The sequence below is a fragment of the Lemur catta genome, chromosome 11 (genome assembly GCF_020740605.2).
Source record: "Lemur catta isolate mLemCat1 chromosome 11, mLemCat1.pri, whole genome shotgun sequence".
NCBI classification, from domain to species: Eukaryota; Metazoa; Chordata; class Mammalia; order Primates; family Lemuridae; genus Lemur; species Lemur catta.
Window position 1 is genome coordinate 87,050,129 of NC_059138.1, and position 24,153 is coordinate 87,074,281.

The 24,153-nt window shown below is 43.5% G+C and overlaps 2 protein-coding genes and 1 pseudogene across 2 annotated transcripts in view; 1 reads left to right on the forward strand and 2 right to left on the reverse strand.

Annotated features, from left to right (window-relative positions):
* Nucleotides 1-226: 226 nt before the first annotated feature.
* On the reverse strand, nucleotides 227-3,471 carry LOC123647023. The gene is made up of 3 exons (XM_045564207.1): nucleotides 3,349-3,471; nucleotides 2,712-3,120; nucleotides 227-541 (listed from the first exon to the last, which is right to left on the reverse strand). The coding sequence occupies exons 1-3, from the start codon at nucleotides 3,469-3,471 to the stop codon at nucleotides 390-392; spliced, it is 684 nt and encodes a 227-aa protein (XP_045420163.1). The 3' UTR covers nucleotides 227-389.
* HECW1 (HECT, C2 and WW domain containing E3 ubiquitin protein ligase 1) overlaps nucleotides 1,738-24,153 on the forward strand; it is a 385,512-nt gene continuing 363,096 nt past the window's right edge. The window contains exon 1 of the mRNA XM_045564487.1: nucleotides 1,738-2,024. The gene's annotated coding sequence lies outside the window, so the exon portion shown is untranslated. The remainder of the gene's footprint in view (nucleotides 2,025-24,153) is intronic.
* Nucleotides 19,171-20,376, reverse strand: LOC123647199 (annotated as a pseudogene).

Genomic DNA, 24,153 nt, shown 5'->3' on the forward strand with positions numbered 1-24,153 from the left:
TGGGAAACTTTGTGTACTGCTACTTCAATATCTTTTGTCTTCAGTATAAAAAAAAAACTCCTAGGGGGACAATAAAGTGCACCTCAGGATCGTTACATCAATAACCTTTATGAGAGATGCTGACTTGTCAGGTCATCTCCATGATAGATGGAACAGAGAGAAAATCACTCTGAGCCCAGTTGATGCTGCGTCCCTGAAAATAATGAGATGAACATCCTGGCATTAGTTGAGGTAAAGAATTATCCTTTATTGTGGTTCAGTGATATTGTGCTAATTTAGAAACCGTGGATGCTGGTTTATGCAAGAGTTTTTGTTTTCTTTCAAGTCTCTGGTTGGAAATAGCACACAGTTGGTTGCTGTTGCTGTTTACTGCCGCAGCCTGTCCAAGTCTATTCTCGGAGGGTTTTCTTCATATAGGAGTTGATGCTAATCCAAGTGTAAAATCTCCTGGAGAAATGCATGTCCAGCTTTCTGCGTGGATCGTTAGCTGAGATTTGAAAAGTGGGCAGCTTTGAGCTCATCTGACCAGAAGACTTGACTGCTGTCAGGCAAAAAACGAAAAAAAAAAGAAAAAAGGTGTGTGGGGGGGTCTGTCAGGAGAGAACTGGGCACCTGGAGTGGAATAAGGGAAGGGAAGGGTTGTGCCTCCCTGCAGAAAGGGGCACAGCTGGTGAGGCTGCCTTCACGTCATCCAAGCCTTCCAGTTCTGGAAAGTTCAAGTTGTGAGAGTGAAATCAGAGACACTGAGAAACCACCCTCAGGCAATGCTGTGGAAGGTGGCAGGAAACTTGGTTTTGGAAGATCTGTACTCAGGTCTTCAATGAGTTCTGGAGTCAGGGTGACCCCTTTGTTTATTCTAGAGGAGGTCTGGGTTTGGAGTAAGGAAAAGAAGATAACTTCTCAGGATGTAAAAAATAGCTTAGGTAGGGGTTGCTGGGCAGGAGAATGAGAAGGCATAAATAAGCATTGAGAAGAATGCAGTTAGGTCACAGAATCACGGACTATGGAGACTATGGGCTCACAACCTCTGCATCTTGTGTGAACACACGCAAGCCGAGTGTGGACCGAACGCACATAGATTTACATATACGGAGCAGCCAGCAACCAACGGTGACCAGCATTTCACTTCTCTTTGCATCTCCATTCGCTGTAGAAGGAGGGGTTTAGACTTTGCTCCCTTCTAGTTCTGGCATTCTGACATGTGTGCAGTTTAATATAAAACCCGGTTTGGAAGCCAGGTTTGCGTGACAGTAGATATTCTGAGGTGATTTTTACCCTTTGCATTTGCAATTGCGATGTTTGTTCTGTGTGTTTGCTGTGTAAATACAGGAGCGAGCGCTGAAATTTGTCTGAGCGTTCCTAACTGTGTAGAAGGTAGGCAAGGAAAGTGTGTAAGACAGAGGCCAAGAACACCTGTCACGGGGCACCTGCCCAGGGTGCCTGTACCGCGTTCTTGCTGAATACACTGCACACACACAACAGGGCGGATGAGCTGGGGCTGGGGCTGGGTATGCCCAGGGTGCGCGCCGGGTGTCGGAAGGACGGGGCCGGCGGCAACAAGAATCAATATATATTTACGGCGGGGGCGGGGGTGCGCGGAGGCTGCAGGGCGGGGCAGCGCTAATGAGAGCAAGCCCGGCTTGTGGTTGGTTCTGGAGTCTGGTACCCACAGCGGAGCAGGCAGGGAGGGAGGGGATGCAGGCGGGAGGATAAAGCGATGAAGTGTGCTGCGTTGCCGCGCATCAGGCGCCGTTGGAGCCGGAACCCGGTGCGTCTCTGACCGAACCGGCCCGCTGCTCGCGCCCACACTCGCAGAGCCGCGCGCGCCACTCCGCGGGGCCGTGGCCCTGGCCACCGCTCTCTCCGGGCGTCCGGCAGCCGGAGCGCCGCGACAGCGGGAGGTCGCCCGGGTCTCCCCCGGCAAGTCCCCAGCGCCCGGTGCACTATGCAGGGCACGTGCACCCCCCGGCTCTAACCTGCGCGCTGACGGGAGCATGATCTGTGCCCAGGCCGGGGCTGCCAAGGTAAGCGGGCGCCGTGCTGGGACATTGCCTGCCGCCCCTTCCCCCGCCCTTCTCGGGGCGGCTTCCCCGCCGCTCGCGAGGTCCCGGCAGCGCCCTCCCTCCCCAGGGCCGGGATCCACCCTCCTCCCCACCCTCTCGCTTCTCCCGCGAGGTTCAATTGTCAGCTTAGGACGCGCCGCCGCCGGGGCCCGGTCCGCATCCCCGAGTGGCGACCCCGGCTTGGGTACACGGGGCGCACCCGGCCCGCCTGCGGGGCACGGAGAGAAACAAAGAAGCCCCCAAGCGGGTTTGCAGAGCCTCCCCCGCCCCTTAGCGCCCTCCCAGTGGCGAGGAGGTGTCAGGGGAGGGGGCGGAGAGACCTACGTAATCCCCCTTCCCAGCCCACACCCACCCCTTGTGAACCAAAGCCCTGGATTTGCGCTTCGCCTTGGGCTCGCTTTTGGACAATTGTGTCCCTGGCAATGCCGGTGGTTAGCCCGGAGAGCGCCCACAGCCTCCCCACGAGCTCGCCGGTGCTCGCCTAAGGGGCTCGTGGCCAGGTCCGGCCCTTGCTCCCCGGGGTGGTGGCAGGCGGGAGGATGCGCGGCGTGGGAGCTCGCCCGGCGCCCCCCCGCTCTCGGCCGGCTGCGCCGCTCCGCCGGGCCTGCCACCTGAGTTTGAGCGGGAGCAGCCCGTCATGTCGCCTACCGTATTGCGACCTGCAGACAGGCAGGGAGGGAGCCGCTGGGAAAAACGCGTCGGGTCCATTTTTGGCTGGAGGTGCGCTTCCTCCTACCCCTACGTTCCCGGGCCGTGACAAAGCAGCAGAATCCGAGGGCTCAAACAATGTAGCCCCTCCATGCCCCGCTCCAGGGCATTCTGATGGCTCTGCCGCTTTGACGTCCCGGCCACTCGGATGATTTTCGGAGTGTGGATGCGTGGTCTCCCTGTCTTGCACACAGAGGCTGGGCACCATAACTTCTTCCGTGCCGAATTTGAGCGCGTGGGGGGAGCTGGCAGGAACACAGGCTGCAGAGATGCCTGGCTTCCTGTGGGTCTGGGCACAGCGCGCCTCAGTCTGCATCGGGCTGACACCAGATAGCATGTGGGGATTTTCCTAGTTGCAGAAGATATTATTTGACGTTGCTGTAGTTCTGTGCTTACTTCTCTTGGGATCTGCAGTGGTGCAATTCTCCCTTGTTTTTACCCCCTCTCTTTGAAAAGATAACAATGCCGTGTTCAGCAGAAATGGATACAGGAAGAGCAACATAGTTCAAAGATTAAGGGAGGCATCGTCTTTCTTTTCCTGGGATTTAAACGCGATTTAGAAGGGCAGATGCCCTACCTGAAAAGGAGAGTCTTTAAAGACCCCGGCAGTGTTGTGGTCCAAGGCGTAGCAAAGCAGGTGGCCAGATCTGCGTTTCTCATCCGCGGACTCGCTCCGGCTGTGACTATTACGGTAATTCATTCTGGATTGGGGATTCATTTTGAAAATGTGTGTTTTCCACTAAGACGGGATTAGAGTCCACATGCCTACCCTGGTGTGAATGTGTGTGCTTGTTTGGTAGAGATGGTAGAATTCTCTGTTGCCTCTTCCCTCTGTTTGCTACCTCCTCTGGAATGTGGTGTTGGAAAAACAAAGCACGACTTCAATTCCTAGACCTACAAGCAAATTGATCAGAGCATTTTGAGTATTTTGTTTAATAAGCCATGTTCTGACTAATTCCACACTGGAATCCCAGTCTAGTGCAGTTGGCTGCTTTGGGGAATGACAATTCTCTTTTTGTCTGGGGTTTTTCATGAAGGCAAATTGCCTAAGTTTGTTCAGATTGTGACATTATTGACTTGGTAGGGAGGCCACATCCTGAGCTGGAACAGCCTGTCAGTGCATCAGCACAGAGGACTGCAGCTGCTCTTATTTTCGTGTATATGGCATCATTTGGCTTGATTCCTGTTACACTTCTGGCTTTCAAAGACGGATGTACTAAAAGATCACTTTAAGCTTTACGGTCTATGATGCTTGCATCAGATATGACTGTATAAAGGAAATATTAAAAGGCCAGATGTCATCATGGGAAGACAAGCCTCAGTCTTGTTCCTTATCTGTAAAGTAAGTTGGACTAGCTGATTTCTGTGGTTCTAGCATTCTGTCATAACTGGTATAGGAATAAGAGAAGTTACTCAGTTTAGGAAAGGCAAATAATTATAGCCCGAACTATATAAGCAAAACAAAGATGGATGATAGAATTTACAGTTTATCTCATGTTTTAACCCCAGTATTTGCATTTCTCCCATAAATAAAATTAGCCAGCAACTCAAACAGGTCATTTTTTGGTCCACAATAGCAAACATTTGGTCAGGGGTTGGAGAGAAAAGGAGAATGTTGAATTCGTTGGATAACAAGGTTTTTTCCTGATTTGTGGATTTAGTTATTCATTCCAACCCTGTCTTGGATAATCAAGAATTAGCTTAATTCCAATGATTGATTTTTGTTTGTTTCTAATGAAAGTCTCTAGATAGCTGTTTCATCCTACGCAGTAATTGGCAATAGCGTTAGACTTGCTTTCCCTGATATAATTTGGTATTGCTAATAAAACTTACTAGCACTGTTGCTTGTTATAAAAATGAGTGAGACAATAATTGTTCCAAACAGGAAAGCAAAGTGCTTTCATGCGCTTATAGCAATTTTTACAATTTAAGTATGGTTGAGGTACCTGGTCATTGATTCATACGTAGCCACAGAATTTTCCAAAGTTGTGCACTCATTTTTTTGAAGTTACGATCAAAATAACATCCTGGAATAACAGTCCCTGCCAGGCATAATTAACCACTTCCTGTCTTGTTTTCCCATAGCCTTTTTACTCATACAGCTAAGGTAACATTCATCATACTGCAGTTACCTGAGTTGTAAATGAGCCACAGCCTCCTTGTGTTAAATGTGGAATGAGCTTCTTCAGGACAAGGACATTGTTATATTCATCTCTCATCTCTCCAGCACCTAACACTTTGCCTGGTACAGGATATGTTCTCAGGAATGTTTATTGGTGGGTTTCAGGTCATAAACATCCCCTCTAATTGTATAGGCAGGAGGTAAGTGGGATTCCTTTGCTTCGTGAGTCAGCTGGGGGAATCAGAGAGGTTACGTAAGATGCTTAAGGGAAATGGTGAGCCAAGACTCAAATCCAGGCCTTCCACCACCCTGCCTCTGACAGAGGCTCCACCCACCCTCAGTAAAAAAAAAGAAAGAAAGAAAAGAAAAAAAAAAACCAAACATGTAGAGAGCAAGTTCAAATGCTGTAGGTTTTGGTTATTTATTTTTCACTTGAATGATCTAGGTTGTCCATTTTGACAAGATTTATCTGATAACTGCTCTGTTCTGTCTTGCTATGGCTTTACAAGGAAGTTTGTTTGGCCCAAGTGCTCTGTTCTCTAATTTGCGCTTAAAACCCTCTGCCCACCTTCGTTCCAGGTCTTGATTCTACCACCCAGAGCTTGCTAAGATGATGGACATGTCTAGGGAATGTTTCCGATGACCCACCATTTTTTGATATCACATTTAACCATCATAAGTTGTGCTTCTGAAATGACCGAGCAGTTAGACCACCTTTCCTGGGCCAGCTGAGCTTGACTGAGTCTCCCAACAGGCAGATTTCTGGACTAATAGATGTGACTTAAAGATATTGAGACACCTGCTTCTCTCCCGTTTACTTGCTTCCTTTTCCATCCTAAAAAATAGGACAGGTTACATTAGGAAGGCAGGAAGTTCGGTACCTACATGTCTTTTCTGTAATGCAGCCCTGGGCACATTTGATGTTCATGGACTTTTAGAGAAAACAGTGTGACATGTTCCACAGGGCTCTCTTCAAGTCATTTTTCCTCTCTGTGGTTTAGTTTCTTCTTTTTTTAAAAGTAGGAAGTAGAACCAGGTAATCCCCAAGGTCACTTCTAACACCATGATTCTGTGATTATTTTTGTTGGTTTATTCAGTTGAACAAATTGGAGGGTGAAAAATACAAGTGATAATTTAACTTTGCAATATATGTAATAGAAATTATTAAGGCTATGTGCATCATCTTGTGTGTTATCTCATAACCACTTCAAGCCCTCTGTTAATGCTATTCTCTGTAAATTTCTACGGTAATCCTTTCTCACTTGTAAAACTAAATTTACTATATTAAAGGAAAAGGTTTGTGGCATTTCTTATTCCTTATGAAGAGGGCAGTGGTAGAAAAGTATGCAATCTCCAAAATGTTTAGAATTTTAGAGTTTAATAATCAGGGTTCCAAGACCTACAGTAAAGCATTTTATTCTCACCATTGGGTACATTTCACAGCTGAACAACTCTTGCATCAAAAGTGTTCCTCGAGATTCATCCAGCAACTTCCCTTTTCAACTTCTCCCTGGCTCCTCATTTTGCTCTTTTTTTTCCCCACTTCTTTAGCTCCATACAGCCTCCTGTAACATCCCCCCCATACTTAAAACATGCCAGTAGTACACTGTCATTCCCTCACCCTCCATCCCCTGTCCCACAGAGGCAGGAGTATAGTGTATGTATATTTCTCACAGACTTTCTGACTACCATGTGGAACCTAAATACCATGAATTTATAGGTGTTCAAAAGCCTATTTAAATCTTTTGGGGAACAAAGTGCATATTGGTGATTTTATATAACCCATCCCATAGTGTGTGGCTGGGGGGGAACTGGTAAGTAGTTGTCCTGTTTTGTGACATGGGCACTGTAGGGAAAATGGTAAGTGCAAGATGACAATAATGCCATCACTTACTGGCAAAAGCACAAAGACCACTAAGCTCTCAGGACATCTGGATTCCCATAGCAACAAGTGATGTGCACTGTTCGTATTATTCATTCAGAACCCATACTTTCTCTGATGCACATGGAGGACTGAAAAATAAGGATGTAGTGTACAGACAGGCTTTCCTGGTGTTATCAGGCATGTATGCATGTGATATTTTGGGGAGATTTCAGTGCATGGAACTTAAGCTGGTACTGGGTTGGGGGGGTGCCGGGAAAGGATGCCATCTGTGCCCATGATGACAAACGCCATCATGGAGACTTCATTCGGGGTCCCTTTTATATATTTAGTAGAGCAGATTTTCCATTTCACACTTTCTAGATATATTTGTATTGCACAGATGTCAGGAAAATATCATGTGTGTGAAAGAAAAAAAAAAAAAGATCAAATTTCACATCCATGGCCAGGGATTGTAATTCAATCATTTTGTCCTTAAATTGATGTCTATTTAACTTGTACAAACGTTCCTTGCTTTTGTTTTCAGAGTTTGAGTCAGAGCAGTTTGAGAAACAGAAATCTCAGTCCTACCCATTGTTAAAATTCAGAGATTCAGATTAAGGGGGGAAAAGATGGGGAGAATAGAATTAAACATGTGGGACCTTGCTTCAGCACTGTCACTAGGATAGCTGATGGAAATCATCAGCAATTGATTCTTCATCTTCCTTCCTGTAACACACAGGCCACCTGAAAAATCTACAGTCAATAGATTTTTATTCTCAAAAGGACTTTTTTTCTTCACCATTTATTCATAATTCTTTTTATTTATTTATTTTTTTATTTTTTTATTTCAGCTTATTATGGGGGTACAAAAGCTCAGGTTATATATATTGCCCATGTCCTGCCCATCCCCCTGAGTCAGAGCCTCAAGCGTGTCCATTCCCCAGACAGTGCGCCTGGCACTCACCATGTAGTCATACCTCCATCCCCTCCCCCCACCCCCCACCTCCCTGAGTCAGCACCTTCAAACATGGCCATTCCCCAGACGGTGCGCAATGCACTCATCATGTAGGCATATACCCATCCCCTCCCCCCACCCCCACCTCAGTCTGATATCCAGTTGGTATCATTCCCCAATGTGCATTTAGGTGATGATCAGGGAAACCAATTTTCTGGTGAGTACATGTGATGCTTGTTTTTCCATTCTTGGGATACTTCACTTAATATAATGGGTTCCAACTCTCTCCAGGAGATCCAAAGAGATGTCATATCACCGTTATTTCTTATAGCTGAGTAATACTCCATGGTATACATATACCACAATTTACTAATCCATTCGTGAATTGATGGGCATTTGGGTTGTTTCCACATCTTTGCAATTGTGAATTGTGCTGCTATAAACATTCGGGTGCAGGTGTCTTTTTTATAGAATGACTTTTGTTCTTCTGGGTAGAGGCCCAATAATGGGATTGCTGGATCGAATGGTAGGTCTACTTGAATCTGTTTAAGATATCTCCATATTGTTTTCCACAGGGGTTGCACTAGTTTACAGTCCCACCAGCAGTGTATGAGTGTTCCTGTCTCTCCTCATCCACGCCAACAATTCTTTTTACCATCAAAACTTAAAACTACTCAATAAAATTTTTTTCCTCTATTTCGAGCACAAGTTATTTTTGTGGGAATGAGCTTTTTGAAATTGAGAAAAAATAGTTTTGAGGGATTTGACAGTTTTATTTCCCCCTCCCCACTCCCCAGCATTGTCCTTAGTGTCCCCCGTGTACACAATCAGACGCAGGCCCCGCATGGAAAGGAGATGATGACAGCAAGGAAATAATTGGCGTACAAATGTCCTGCAGCACAATATAATGTAATTTAGCACATACAACCCGCCACTCTATGTCTCCCTGCGATGGATTTTCTATTCCCTTTTATAGAATATGCCTCAAAAAAGTTGCCTCACTGGCTGTCTGCACTTTCTCCATCTCAGCCTCTGAAGACACATTTTATTGTGTAATGTCTGATTCATATGAACAATACATTTAATGTATATGTAACTTATGAAGCAAAATAAAACAAACACCTGCCATGCAGCCAGAGACCAGGGTATCACAGGTCCATCTGAGACTGCCATTGTGTTCCTGCCTCCTCTCACCTTGCGCCTGTCTTGCAAGCACCTCCACCCAGGATCAGGCTCCTGTTCCCGTCACTTCCCTCCACTGGCCTCATTATGGTCCCCAGTGATCTCTATGTCGTGAAGCACGAAGGCCAATTCTCTATCACAGTTTTGCTGATCTCAGCAGCATTCGCATTGTGGACGACTCTCTCGCTCTCTCTTGAACCCCTTGCTTCTTCTAGGACACCGGATTCTCCTGGTTTTCCTGCTGCCTCCCTGGATCTTCTTTTCCCAGGGTCTTTAGATGCCCCTGAGTGTGTACCTCCCCTGACCTCTGTGGAACTTTGACCTCTAAATGCGGGGATTTCCCAGGGCTTGGCGCTTCTGACCTATATTCCTCCCCTCGGTCTCAACACTGTCTTCATGCACAGGATTCCAAGTTTGCTTCCTCAGCCCTGACTCACTCCTAGAACTCCAGACTTGAATAAGCAATTGCCCAGCATCTCCCTTGGAATGCCACATAATCTTAAAATTCACATGTGCGAAATGTAAACCTCACTCTGCACTCCCCAAACCTGCTTCTCCTCCAGTGTTCTCCGTCTCTGTCGGGGGCAACTCTGTCCTTCCGGTTGCTCAGGCCAAATGCCTGCCAGTCCTCCTGACTTCTCTCTCACCCAAATCTAGCTTTCAGCAAATCTCTCCCCCTTCCTGTCACCTGGTCCCTCCAGCACAGCCATCCCCCTTTCAGCCACCGTGAGCTCTTCTAACGGGTTTCCCGCATCCCTTGCCCATCTGCAATCTCCTCCCTACACAGCAGCCCAAATGAGCTTTTAAAAATGTAAGTCATATCATTCATTCATTCATTCATTCATTCAACAAATACTGTGTGCCAGGCATTGGTTTAGTTGCTGAGATGTAGCAGGAACACAACACAAAACAGTCAAATCCCTGTCCTCCTGAAGTGCGCATTGTGCTACTGCTTTGCCCACAATCCTCCAGCGCTGCCATCCCACTCAGAATGAAGCCCAGACCCTGTATTTTGCCCTCAGGACTCTACATAAGTCCTGCCTCACCACTTTCCCTGTCCCCAATGCCCTTGCTCTTCCTAGAACATGCCAGACACACTCCCACCTCACATGCTCTTGCCTTGACCTGGAGGGACTGTCCCCCCAGGCCCCTGCTTCCTGGCTCCCTCGGTAACCAGGTAGCACACCTTCAAAAGGCCTTACTTTGACCACCCACTTGCAATGTCTGTCTTCATCTCCCCGCCTTCTTTTCCCTCATACCACTCGGCACTGCACAATTTGTTCTACATTCTCTTGCTTATGTGCTGTTATCTGTCTCCCCCTCTAACCTGTAAGCTCCATCAGAGCAGGAATCCGTTTATTTACCCAGAGCCCGCAGCAGTGCCTGGAACATAGTAGACACTGCGCTAGAAGTTTGCTGATGGGCTGAATAATGTAACAGGTGCTCACCTGGACCGAAATTCAACCTCAAAATTTTCTCTATATCCACTTTATACCAGATAAAAATTCTTTTAAAATCTGCTGGATTTGAGTTTGGATGCTATTTTGGGGTCTCTGGATCCTCTGAGAATACTGTTTTCCTTTCTATAGACAATTCTCCCCTCTCCATAAGGAGGTGGCGGAGGGTTTTCCTTGCTGCCTAGACGTGTTCTTCATATTGAACCTCGCGTTTCTCTCCTGGCTGGCATTCTCTAACACTTACAGAGAGGGGCTAGCTCGAGCTTGTCTGTGGTGTCCCCTCAGCACCCAGTGAGTAGTAGCTGGTCGCTCAATTGCTGTTGCATTGAATCACTTATTTGCTCTGACTGTTGTTCCTAGGACTTCATAAACACTGCTCTTTGCCCTCCGGTTTCTGCTCCCTCTGGACCACACTGACTTTGTCATCTTGGCTGTGAGCATGTCATTCCTGTGTTCTAAACCTCCACAGTCTACACAATAAAGACCCAGTTCCCCAGGCTGGCAGCGAGGCCTGTGGGCTGCGGCCAGGCCATGTCCCCAGCACGCCCCTTTGATCCACCATGGCAGCCAGATGGATCTTTTTTCCATGTCTCCAAATATGCTCTGCGTTTTCCTGTAATTATGCACTTTTTCCTTATACTGTTTTCAACTCTTAGACTCCCCAGCCCTCTGCAAATATGCCCATTTTTAAGATCTAGCATAAACCTTGCCTCCTGGCAGAGGCCATCATTCAGTTTCCCAGCAGGATATGATTTCTTCCCCCCTCTGAATTCCCCTGTGATAGGTATCATTATGTGCTCGTTATTTACCCTCCTGTCTTTCAGCCTCCCTAAACGCCGAGCATCTCAAGGTTAAAGACTGTGTCACATTTATCTTAGTATTCCTGAAAATACGTGTCCCAGTATCTGCCTCAGCAGGTACTTCTCTGAATGCTAAATGAGTGAGTGCAGGGAACAACCTAAGAGTTGAGAAGGTCTGTATTTTGTTGCTTCTAGACGGTTATATACAGTGTAGGCACCGTGAAATGCAAGCTGTGATTGTAAGTAGAAAGTTAGAAGAGGTGGGCGCCACAAGGACAGAGATTTTTCTTTGCCGATTTTCCTAAGTGCCAAGAACAGTGCTCTGCACTCAATAACTGTTTAAAGACTGAATGAAGTGGATAGCTACTATCTTAAATTTCTAATATCCTTGTTATAGAAATAAGCAAACCCGAGGACTGGAGAACTTTCCCAAGTTCATGATGGTTGGAGGTGGAACCTCATTTTCTGCAGATCGAGTCCCGTCTTTTCCCTGCTCTCCAGCCCTGCCATGAGTAGCATCAGACCCGAACAAGGATTGCCTCATAACCTTTTGCAAGGTGATGCTCACCACTGTTATGGTCTTACCAGTATCTGAGGGCTTCCTTCTTTAGGTGAGGCCTAATTTTTAGATCCTCTAAAAGTAGCAACAGAATAGAAATTTCAAAGGACTCAGAGACCCAGAAATACAAGACACCAGTTTTATGTTCCCACGCTGGTTTCTCCCTCTTCTCGTGTGGTTGATTCCTCTTGCATGTGTCAAAGCAGATCTAGACCCCCTAGCTTTGGAGGGCCAACACTTGGGGATTTTGCTGAAACCCAACATCTACATGAAAGGGTAAGGTGATCAGTTCCTCTTAGAACCTCTCTCAGAGCAGAACCAATGGGAACGAACTCGTCGGTTGTAATTTCAGCAGGGGGTTTTATTGGCAGCGCTGCTTTCCTGCTTTAAAAACAACTTTCAACAGTAAGCTAGCACAATTTTTGACGAGGTATCTCTCACAGGAACTTTGCAAGCATTCTCCATCCTGTTGTTGCAATAAAGTAAAATTTATCTTTCTCAGAAACGTACATTTAGATCATGGTGTGACATCCTGGGGAAAAATAGTTGTAATTCACTAACTGTTATTTTCATCTTTTTCCCAGGAGAAAGGAAAAATATCACTATATGTATAATAAATGTTAAGGAGGCTTCAAGCTTGTAAAGAGAAATTTGACAAAAGGACTACTGATCATAAACCAAAATAAAAATGTACCATATGTATGTATACACATATATACACATATATACACACACAAGATATGTAAATACATGCATATGTTTTTCTTTTAAATTCTGGTTAGTTATTTTCAAGTAATTTTCAACTACTTATTCATTCAGAAAACGTTTCTTGAGCTTCTATTATGTGATAAGCATTTACGGTTTTTGTGTGTAGGATTTTTCCACCTAGACAAAAATCTAGTTAACATTTAAGGTGAAAATGTCTGAAGACAAAGCAGAATTCAATCCCTCCAGTGGAGAAATTTCTAATTTGAGAAGGCAAATTGAAAAAGTTGTAGCCTTTCAGGGCGATTATTTTATTTTTCACACTATTTATGGAACGTCTGTCATGCCCCAGACGCTGGGCTGGGGATATTGCCACGATAAATGAAGCCACGGCCACATTTCTTGTCTTCAAAGAGCTTAGAGTGAAATCCTCAAATTTACAGTATTGTCTCCTGAGGAGCTACTCACAGTTTGGTCATTAAATAGAACAATTGCCTTTGTCAGGGGCTTGAGAATCTTTGTAATTTTACCAAGACTGAATGCTCCTGTTGTTGGCCTTAGGCACCTTACGGCCAAGGCCCTGGGTCCGTTCCCTGAGAGCCCACATGCTCCCTCTTGACCCGAGGCTTTGCCACGAATTTCCTTTTTTCCTGTGATCCAGAGAATCTTCTGGAGCAGGGAGCACTTTTTGTCTAAAAAATCCATATGGACTTCAGTGAACAGCTGTGTCAAGGGACAGTCTGCAGACTTGGCCTGAAACTCAGATTTCTGTGGTTTCTGCCCAGTCAGGACCCACAGGCAAAGTGAATGGTCTGGCTCAGTGCACATCGTTAACAGGTGGACAAGGCTGGGGTGGCTGCTGCTTCCAGACCACACTGGACCCTGAGCCCCCGCCTGCTGCCTGCTTGACCCTGTGGAATGGTGGTCCTGTAGCCCTTCAAGTGGGGTGGGCTGTGGGTGGGAAGGGAGGCGAGGACAGGCCCTCCTCTCCAGAGATCTGTGTCCTGCTCTGGGTTAAATGGCATTCATGACTTTAATCTAGGATAATTTTTAGTTTCTTGGAGAAAGCATCAGATGAAGCATTTCAGCTATGTAGAGAAAGTTGAGGGTTTATGGCAAGAGAAATAACAGAAATTTCAACCCAGATTGTACCTGCAAGTGTGGGAGTGATGGGGGTGGTGGGGATTGGGGGAGAGTGTTGAGCTCTTCAGATGGGAAACCTTCCTTCCATGGCCCCGACCCTTCCCTTTTTCAAGTGTTCATTTGTCTCTACTGAACAATGTGATTGATGCACTATTTTTATAGAAACATGAAACTTTGTGGTAGAAATTTTTTCTTAATTGTTAGAACTCTTGCCTTTGAAATTTCATTTTAAAGGTGAAAGAAAGCGCATGGCTTTGTTTTCACATTTAGCACATCTTGGTATGAATTTGCAGATGGCTTTTGAGGGATCCAGATATTTCATTTTTCAAATCTATTTTTTCAAAGTGCTATTAGCAGGTGGAACTCATGACTTCAGGCAGTTTTCAGGCAATGAGCTCAGTGAGATCTGAAAATTACCTAAGCCATTTATAGATTCATAGAATGCTGGCCGAGTAAGGAACCGAAGCCACGATCCCATTTAACCCCCTCACGTTCCACACAGTGGAACATGCGCAGAGCACCCATCTCCCAGGGCCACAGGGCTTGCATTTGTTAAATCTAAAATAGGTCCTTTAAGGGCCTGTCTCTGGGCTTGTGACCTAACACTCTGCAGCACCCTCTGCGAGCTCGTTTTAGGGTAGGGCAGGAACCTAGCTGTTCCCAGGGACCAGGCAGGTGGCTCAATGAGCAAGATGCACAGAGTTTCAGGGCCAGGTGGGGGCTGTGAGGAGCCAGGAACTCATTCTGGTTGCTACTTAGCTTCAAGCCAATTTGTTGACAGGGTTGCTAGTTCTTCAGATTTCTCTAAGAAAACCAAAAGACTGGATTTTTTAGAGAAGTTTTATGAGCTGTTTTTTGCTCATTCAATTTAATGATTTTACAATACTCGGTGGGCCAAACCAGGCAAGTCTCAAATTTGCTACCTCTGATGTAGGAAAACCGTGTTTTCAGGTTGTCTCAGTTCAGGCTGCTATAACGAAGTAGCATAGACTTAGTGGCTTATACACAATGGAAATTTATTTCTCACAGTTCTAGAGGCTGGAAGTCCAAGATTGGGCGCCAGCATGGTGTGCTCTGTAAGAGCCATCTTCTGGGTTGCAGACGGCAGACTTCTCCTTGTATCCTCACATGGTGAAAAAGAGGACTAGAGGGCTCTCTGGGGCCTCTTTTATGAGGGTACTAATGCCATTCCAGAGGGCTCCAGGCTCATGACCTAATTACCTCTCAAAGGCCCCTCCTCCAAATACCCTCACACGGCGGGTCAGACAAACATTCAGCCCATAAGGGAGGATTTCTATGAATGGAAACAAAGGACCATGATTATATCTTCACATAACTAAAATCTGAAATGTGGCAAAAGCGCTTGTCACCTCCTAACTTGCTCTGAGTCCAGAATGAAAACCAGTGCATAGAAGATTTTGACTCAGTAATAAGAAATATTTTTTATTACTCAGAATTGTTCAAGAAGTGTGAGGATTAGCAGGCCAGGGTCCCAGAGGCCTGCTGGCCCTTTGCTGGGGACGCTGGCTAGGTCTCTGCCAGATGGAGGCTGGGAGGGCTGGTCCTTGCCCAGCCTGGAGAGGTGCGTCCACAGCCTCCTCAGTCTATGCTCCAGGAGACCTTGCCTCCTAACCTGGCTTCGCAGTCATCTTGGGAACTGCCAGCATGCCACGGGAAATGGCCCGAATGCTTTCGGGACAAGATCCATTTAGATACAAGGTACACGTACAGGAGTTTCCTCTCACTTTCTTTTTTGAATAAAACCCTACGGGAACTTGAGTCTCCTTCTTGCATTCTGAGGGGTTGATCCTTGCCTTCCTGCATAATTGTTCTGTTTTCCCTTGTCCATAAAGCATTGTGCAGGCCTTGTTCACCTTCTGTATCTCTGCCCTCCTACTAGGAAAATTCCCCTTTTCTTGGTTTTTGCTACACCACCTTAAAAATTTTATCTTTAACATATAACTTATATATATCATTATCTAGAGCAAAGGTCTGCAAACTAAAGTTGGCTGGCTTCCTGATTTTGTGAATACGGTTTTATTAGGACACAGTCATGCCAGTCATTTACATAGTGTTCAAGGCTACTTCCATGCTGCGTTGGTGGAGCTGAGTAGTTAAGACAGAAACCATAAGACCCACAAAACCAAAAATGTTTATTAACTGGCTCTCTAAGAAAACATTAATCGACCCCTGATTTATGTGATAACCATTATACAGACATACCTCATTTTTTGTGCTTCACTTTATTCCCCTTCACAGATACTGTGTTTTTTTTTTTACAAATTGAAGGTTTGTGGCAACTCTGTGTCCAACAAGTCGAGGGGCACCATTTTGCCAACAGTGTGTGCTCCCCTCATGTCTCTGTGTCACATTTTGGTAATTTTCATAATATTTCAAACCTTTTCATTATTATTACCTGTTATATATAGTGATCTGTGATCAACAATCTTTCATGTTACTGTTGTAATCATTTTGGGGCACCATGAATTGTGCCCATAGAAGAACTTGGTAGATGTGTGTGTTCTGACTGCTCCAGTGACTGGCTGTCCCCTCATCTCTGTCCCTCTCCTGGGCCCTCCCTATTCCCTGAGACATAACAACATTGAAATTAGCCAATTCATAACCCTACAATAGCCTTCAAGTGTTCAAGGGAAAGGAAGAGTCCCATGTCTCTCACTTGAAATCAAAAGCTAGAAATGATTAAGCTTAGGAAGGAAGGCACACCGGAAGCCAAGATAAGCGGAAGGCTAGGCCTCTTGCACCAGTTATACAAGTTGTGAATGCAAAGAAAAAATTCTAAAGAAAATTAAAAGGGCAACTCCAATAACACAGGAATGATAAAAAAGTGAAACAGCCTTATTGTTGATATGGACAAAGTTTTAGCAGTCCGGAAGGAAGATTAAACCAGCCATAACATTCCCTCAAGCTGAAGCCTAATGCAGAGCAAGACCCTAACTCTCTTCAAATCTGTGAAGACTGAGAGAGGTGAGGAAGCTGCAGAAGAAAAGGTGGAAGCTAGTAGTGGTTAGTTCATGAGATTTAAGGAATGAAGCTGTCTCCATAAGATAAAAGTGCAAGGCGAAGCAGCAAGTGCTGATTTAGGAGCTACTGCAAGTTATTCAGAACATCTAGCCAACATCATTGATGAAGGTGGCTGCACTAAACAACAGATTTCCAGTGTAGATGAAACAGCTTTCTGTTGGAAAAAGATGCCATCTAGGACTTTCATAGCAAGAGAGGAGAAGTCAATGCCTGGCTTCCATGCTTCAAAGGACAGGCTGACTCTATTGTTAGGGTCTAATGCAGCTGGTGGCTTCAAGTGGAAGCCAATGCTCATTAACCATTCTGAAAATCCTAGCGCCCTAAGAATTATGCTAAATCTACTCTGCCTGTGCTCTATAAATGGAACCGCAAAGCCTAGATGACAGCACATCTGTTTACCACATGTTTTTCTGAATATTTTAAATTAAGCCTACTATTGATGAGACCTACTGCTTAGAAAAAAAGATTTCTTTCAAAATATTACTGCTTATTGACAATACACCTAGTTGTCCAAGAGCTCTGATAGAGATGTACAAGATTAATGCTGTTTTCATGCCTGCTAACACAGCATGCATTCTGTAGCCCATGGATGAGGGAGTAATTTTGACTTTCAAGTCAAAATTTAAGAGATACATTTTGTAAAACTATAGCTATCATAAATAGTGATTGTTCTGATGGTTCTGGGCAAAGTATTTTTTTATTTATTTTTTTATTTCAGCATATTACATGGGTACAAATGTTTAGGTTACATATATTGCCTTTGCCCTACCCTAGTCAGAGCTTCAAGCATGTCCATCCCCCAGACGGTGCGCACCACAGTCATTAGGTGTGCATATACCCATCCCTTCCTTCCCCTTCCCATCTGCCTGACACCCGATGGATGTTTTTACTATATGTACACTTAAGTGTTGATCAGTTAATACCAATTTGATGGTGAGTACATGTGGTGCCTGTTTTTCCATTCTTGCGACACTTCACTTAGTAGAATGGGCTCCAACTCTAACCAGGATAATACAGGAGGTGCTAGATCACCATTGTTGTTTGTGGCTGAGTAGATCTCCATGGTATGTATATACCACATTTTATTAATCCACTCATGTATTGATGGGAACTTGGGTTGTTTCCATATCTTTGCAATTGTGAATTGTGCTGCTATAAACATTCTGGTGCAGATGTCTTTTCTATAGAATGTCTTTTGGGTAGATTCCCAGTAATGGGATTGCTGGATCAAATGGTAGTTCTACTTGTATCTCTTTAAGGTATCTCCATATTACTTTCCACAGAAGTTGTATAGTTTGCAGTCCCACCAGCAGTGTATGAATATTCCTGTCTCTCCACATCCACGCCAACATTTATTGTTTTTGGACTTTTTGATAAAAGCCATTCTCACTGGAGATAAGTAATATCTCATTGTGGTTTTGATTTGCATTTCCCTGATGATTAGAGATATTGAGCATTTTTTCATATGTCTCTTGGCCATTAGTCTATCTTCTTTTGAAAAGTTTCTCTTCATGTCCTTTGCCCACTTTTTGATAGGGTTTTTTTATTTTTTTCTTGCTGATTTTCCTGAGTTCTATATAGATTCTAGTTATCAGCCCTTTATCAGATGTGTAACATGCAAATATTTTCTCCCCTTCTGTAGGTTGTCTGTTTGCTCTTGTGATAGTTTCCTTGGTTGTGCAGAAGCTTTTTAATTTGATCAGGTCCCATTTATTTATTTTTGTTGTTGCTGTGATTGCTTTGGGGATCTTCTTCATAAATTCTTTGCCTAGGCCAGTGTCTATAAGAGTTTTTCCAACATTTTCTTCTAGAATTCTTACAGTTTCGTGCTTTAGGTTTAAGTCTGTTATCCACTGGGGACTGATTTTTGTGAGAGTTGAAAGGTGTGGATCCTGTTTCAGTCTTCTACATGTAGCTATCCCATTTTTGGTTCTGGGCAAAGTAAATTGAAAACCCCTCTGGCAAGAATTCACCATTCTAGATGCCATTAAGAATATTTGAGATTCATGGGAGGAAGTCAAAATATCAACATTAACAGGAGTTTGGAAGAAGTTGATTCCAACCCTTAATGATTACTTTAAGGGGTTCAAGACTTCAGAGGAGGAAGTAACTTCAGATATGATGGAAACAACAAGAGAACTAGAAGTGGAGCCTGAGATGTGACTGAATTGCTGCAGTCTCGTGATAAACCATTTTTTTCCTCTACAAATTAAGTTGCTTTAGCCTTATTGCCAGTTAAATACAGAGTTTTAATTTCATAGCTTAACAATGAAGAGTCATACACTGAAGCCAATACTTATACCCAGCACTTCAGTCTAAGCTTGTCCATATACACAGCTGCAATCAATTGCAAGGTTTACCGTGACAAATGCCAGAGGAAGTTTTTAAAAATAGTTTTTACAAGTATTAAACTTCATCTTGTGCATTGAAGTCATCATACATACAAGGGTAAAGTCAGAGCTTTTGTGTTTGCATTTATTCTTCATTTAAGTTTTAAAACACTACTATAGTTGAATATTAAAATGAAAACAATAGCAAGTATTAAGCATATTATGATTATAGTCCTTCATTCATTCACTACTACGTATAAAATGCCAGCAGTGAGTGTGATTCACTGGCCCCAGTAAGAGGTCTGACACTGAACACCACCTCTGGGATGACGTTCACCGTCCTCATATCCTTCTCCGTTGCAATGGTGCCATCCTTCCTGATTTGGAGCAAAGTCCACCAGGTCTGTCTGATCCATTTCATCAGACTCTTTTATTTCTTTCTTCTCAGGTAGCAGTTTTTCCAAAAATGAGAGTTTATCAGGAGAAAGGCATCCTCAGGAAAGTTTACCTTAAATTCAATGATTAGGAGACCCTTTTCATATGGCCCATGGTAAATTGGCACACTTTCATTTAGCACACACTGTGGAGACACTTGACAATCTGATCTGGATCAGAGGTGATGGTTCAGTTGCCAAGAGTGGATACTGGCCTTTGGAAGCCACGCGTGCTTCAACTAGCTGCATGCCCACATGCATGAGAAGGTCTTTTCCTTGGGTAAAAACAGCGTGGTCCTTCTGATCTAACACAATGATTATCTCCCAGCCCCAGTCCTGGTTCTTTGTCTCCTTCACCATAAAATGTTATCTTCTGGCCATCGTCGTGCTTTGTCAATAGAACTTCTAGAATCTTCTTCTCTCAAACTGTCTTCTTTCCATACATCTATTAATATCTTTAGAACTGACCTGTTCCCCATGGCCCTGGCACTCCGTGCACAGACATGGAATTGGCCGAACCATTCCAGGTCCTGTCTGATGAATTCTTATTTACCTTCCAGTACCTTGGCAATTGGGACAGCACCTCTACTGCTCCTTTCTTGCTGCCTCGACTTCACATTTGTCACAAGTCACATTCTTTTGCAGAGCCACTTTTCTTGTTGCAGCATTATGTAAATCTTCTAAGGGCACTGAGAGTCGATGCACAGTATTTCTTCTTTCTCTTTGCATCGTTCATCTTCTTCCAAAAAACACATCAAAGATGTCCATGTGGCAGCCAAAACCACCACCTGCTCCACCCTCTTTAATTGCCTGTTCTCCTTTGTCATATAATTGCTTTTTCTTCAGATCAGAGAGAACTTTGTAAGCTTGAGAAATCTGTTTAAAGCTCTTCATTTGAATTCTTATCAAGGTGTTACTTCCAGGTTCATTTTCTATGAGCCTTTTTCAATTCTTCCTAAGTGGCATTTGGGTTTGACCCTAAAACATCATAGTAAGTGGTTTCTTTCACCATTTTCTACAGCCAGTGAGTGGGCTGAGGCCAGTGTGGGGTAACTGGAAAGAGCACATACCTGAGCACGGCTTGGGCAGCCACTGCTCCATCACTGCTCACTGAGAGTTCTGGAAAGTTCCCTCACGATAAACCTTTAATAGATGAGGAGTTGCTTCTTATGGATGAGCAAAGAAAGTGGTTTCTTGAAATTGAAACTACTCCTGGTGAAGATGCTGTGAACATTGTTGAAATGACAACAAAGGATTTAGAATATTACATAAACTTAGTTGATAAAGCAATGGCAGCGTTTGAGAGGACTGACTTTAATTTTGAAAGAAGTTCTACTGTGAGTAAAATGCTATCAAACAGCATCGCAGGCTACAGAGGGATTTCTTTTTTTTGTAAAAGGAAGAGTCAATCCATGTAGCAAACTTCATTGTTGTCTTATTTTAAGAAATTGCCACAGCCGCTCCAACCTTCAGCAACCACCACCCTGATTAGTCAACAGCCATTAACACTGAAGGAAGACTCTCCACTAGCAAAAAGATTGTGACCCACTGAAAGCTCAGATGGTCGTTGGCATATTTTACCAATAAAATATTTTTTTATATGCACTGGGAAACCAAAAAATTGTGTGACTCTTTTTATTGTGCTATTCACTGTATTGTGGTGGTCTGGAACTGAACCTGCAATATCTCTGAGATATGCCTGTATTAAATAGATACGTTTTTTTAAAAAGGTATAAAAGATAAAAGACCAGATGGAAAAACCACTGGTGTCTTAATGTATTTCCTCTAAACATATACTTTTGTCCCTTGGTATGTATGGGGGACTGGTTCCAGGACCTCCCTTGAATAACAAAATCTAAAGTTGCTCAAGTAACTGATATAAAATGGCATGGTATTTACATATAACATATGTACATCCTCCCATACACTTTAAATCATCTCTGGATTACTTATAATACCTAATATAATGTAAATGCTTTGTAAATAGAAGTTATATTGTATTGCTTAGGGAATAATGACAAGAAAAAAAAGTCTGTACATGTTCAGTTCAGCCACAATTTTTTTTCCAAATATTTTCAAGCTGCAGTTTGTTGACTCTACTGCTGCATAACCCATGGATACAGAGGGACAACTGTATATGGGGAATCGCACCATAAATACAACTTGCGTTCATGTAACAATACCTCAGATGCATTTTCTTCTCATACAATTTTTGATATTTTGTGTATATATGTGTGTGTGTGTGTGTGTGTGTGTGTGTGTGTGTATTTACAGGCTGAGTATCCCTTATCTATTATAAAATGTTTGGGATCAGAAGAGTTTTGGATTTCGGATTTTTTCAGATTTTGGAATATTTGCATGTACATAATGAGATATCTTGGGGATGGGACCCAAGTCCAAATACGAAATTCATTTGTGTTTTATATACACCTTATACACATAGCCTCAAGGTACTTTTATGCAAATTTTTTAATAATTTTGTACATGAAATAGTCTGTGTACATTGACCCATCAGAAAGTAAAGGTGTCACTGTCTCAGACACCCATGAGGACAGTCTGTCATTGTTTGGCATCACTGCATTCCTGACTCTGAATTTATATGCTACCAATAAGCAATCATTTTTTATAAATCATTTTATAAATGCTTAACAGTAAAAAATGACATACCATTAATACAGTGAAAAAACAATGGTTCAGGGTAACTAAGCAGCCCGGTAGCATCACCAGAATACCTGTATCAGCCAGTAAACAGCAGCAACAGCAAACAACTACAGGCTGAATAAATTGTGTGTTGCACGCTTGTATTTTGACTGCGGCCTGGTACATAAGGTCAGGTGTGGAATTTTCCATTTGTAGTGTTATGTCAGCGCTGAAAAAATTTCAGATTTTGGAGTATTTCAGATTTTAGATTTTCAGATTAGGGATGCTCAACCTGTGTTTTAATTGGCTCTATAATAATTTATAGAAATACTTCATGTGTGTGTGTATAGATATATATAATGCATTGATTATTGTGGCACTTTGCTATATGTTTTATACATAAAATTTTTTTTAATTCTTCCAAATTTATGTAGGAAGAATTATCACCTCTGTTTTACAGATGGGAAACCGGAAGTGTTTCTGTGACTTGCCCAGCTCACACAGCTGGGCTCTCTGAGGCCCAACTCTGCATTTGCAGCCATTCACTTATTACTGGACACTGAAGTTGATTTTACCTTTATTTATTTTTATTTTTGAGGGGGGTGGGTATTAGAAATGTTGAATTGATGAATACAATGCACACAAATCATTGACTGAAATTTCGATTATTTCCATAGAAATGATTCTCAAAAGCAGAACTGATGAATCAAAAGGTACATTGAGATTTCTTCAAACATATTGAAGAATTGCTTTTCAGAAAAGTTGTTAGCAACATACATCCTATACTAATCATCCATGGGGGCACCAGTCTCCAACTTATCAGTGCTGAGTACTATGATTTAAACTATTTTAATTTTGCTCTTTTGTCAAGGGAGGGGGAACACTAGAGGTGAGCTCATTGCAGGTAAATGTAGCCAGGTGACTCCTCTGAGAGTGGCTTCTGGGAAAGCTATTGTTTTCCTGATTAAAAAAAAAAAAAAAGGCACAAGTCTTTCTCTCTGTCCTTCTACTTGTTTCTGCTGTCTTGTGACCAAGGATTGAAAGCTGTGTGCTGGGGAAAGGTGGGCTGGGGGCCTGGGTCTCTGAGGGCATTGAGTGGGGAAAATACCCGATTTAGTACACTGTTGTTTTTTTGGTTACTGAAAGGACAATGTTTGCATCTTGGTCCCTGCAAATTCTCTGTACTGGAATTGTGTCCCCATGCCACCAACACCCCCCAATAAGATCCTGGTCTGTCTGTCTGTCTGTCTGTCTTTCTTTCTTTTTTTTCTTTAGAGACAGGATCTTGCTCTGTTGCCCAGGCTGGAATGCAGTGGTACAATCATAGCTCACTGCAACCTTGAACTCCTGGGCTCAAGCTACCCTCCTGCCTCAGCCTCCCAAGTAGCTGGGACTATAGGCACATGCCACCACCCGTGGCTAATTTTTTTTTTAAATTTTTTGTAGACAGGGTCTTGTTATGCTGCCTAGGAGAGATCTTGGTGTTCTTTTACCAATTTGAATTAAGTCTACATAGTATAGATGTTAACTATCATCTTTGATGTGGTTTAAGATGTGTCTTTTAATATTATTAGTGATTACCTGTTGGTTAAGGTGGTGATCTTCAGATGTCTGCCTCAAAAGGCACAATTTGTCTTCACACTTAGTAACAGGGGATATTTCTATTCCCCAATAAACTTTCACTTAATTGTCTTCTCATCCAATAAAATCCTTCCCTGAATCTACATTGGAGGTTGCAAAATGGTGACTTTCCAATTATATGTGTCCTTTTACATTTATTTATTAGCTGTCATTCTTCTGTGAAAAAGTTTTCCCTTTCCCTCCCCCTCTTCTTTTGGGGGTAGGAGAATCACTGGGTTCTTACTGATGTTTTTATTTACTCAGTGTGATACAATCATTTCCAATCATTATTCTTTCTGATACTCAAATTAACCCAATTTTGGCCAATAGTGCCTTTTATATTATCTCTAACACAAGAAATTGAGTGCTTACATTTCTCTGTAATATTCTACCCGTCTCCTTCCTTCTACCTTTCCACCCTCTACCCCTCCCTCTGCTCCTCCTTCCTTCCTTTCTTTTTTTTTTTTTCTTTAGCTGGGGGTAGAAGGTGCTTATAACATTGGCTAAAAACAGAGAAATACTAAGTATT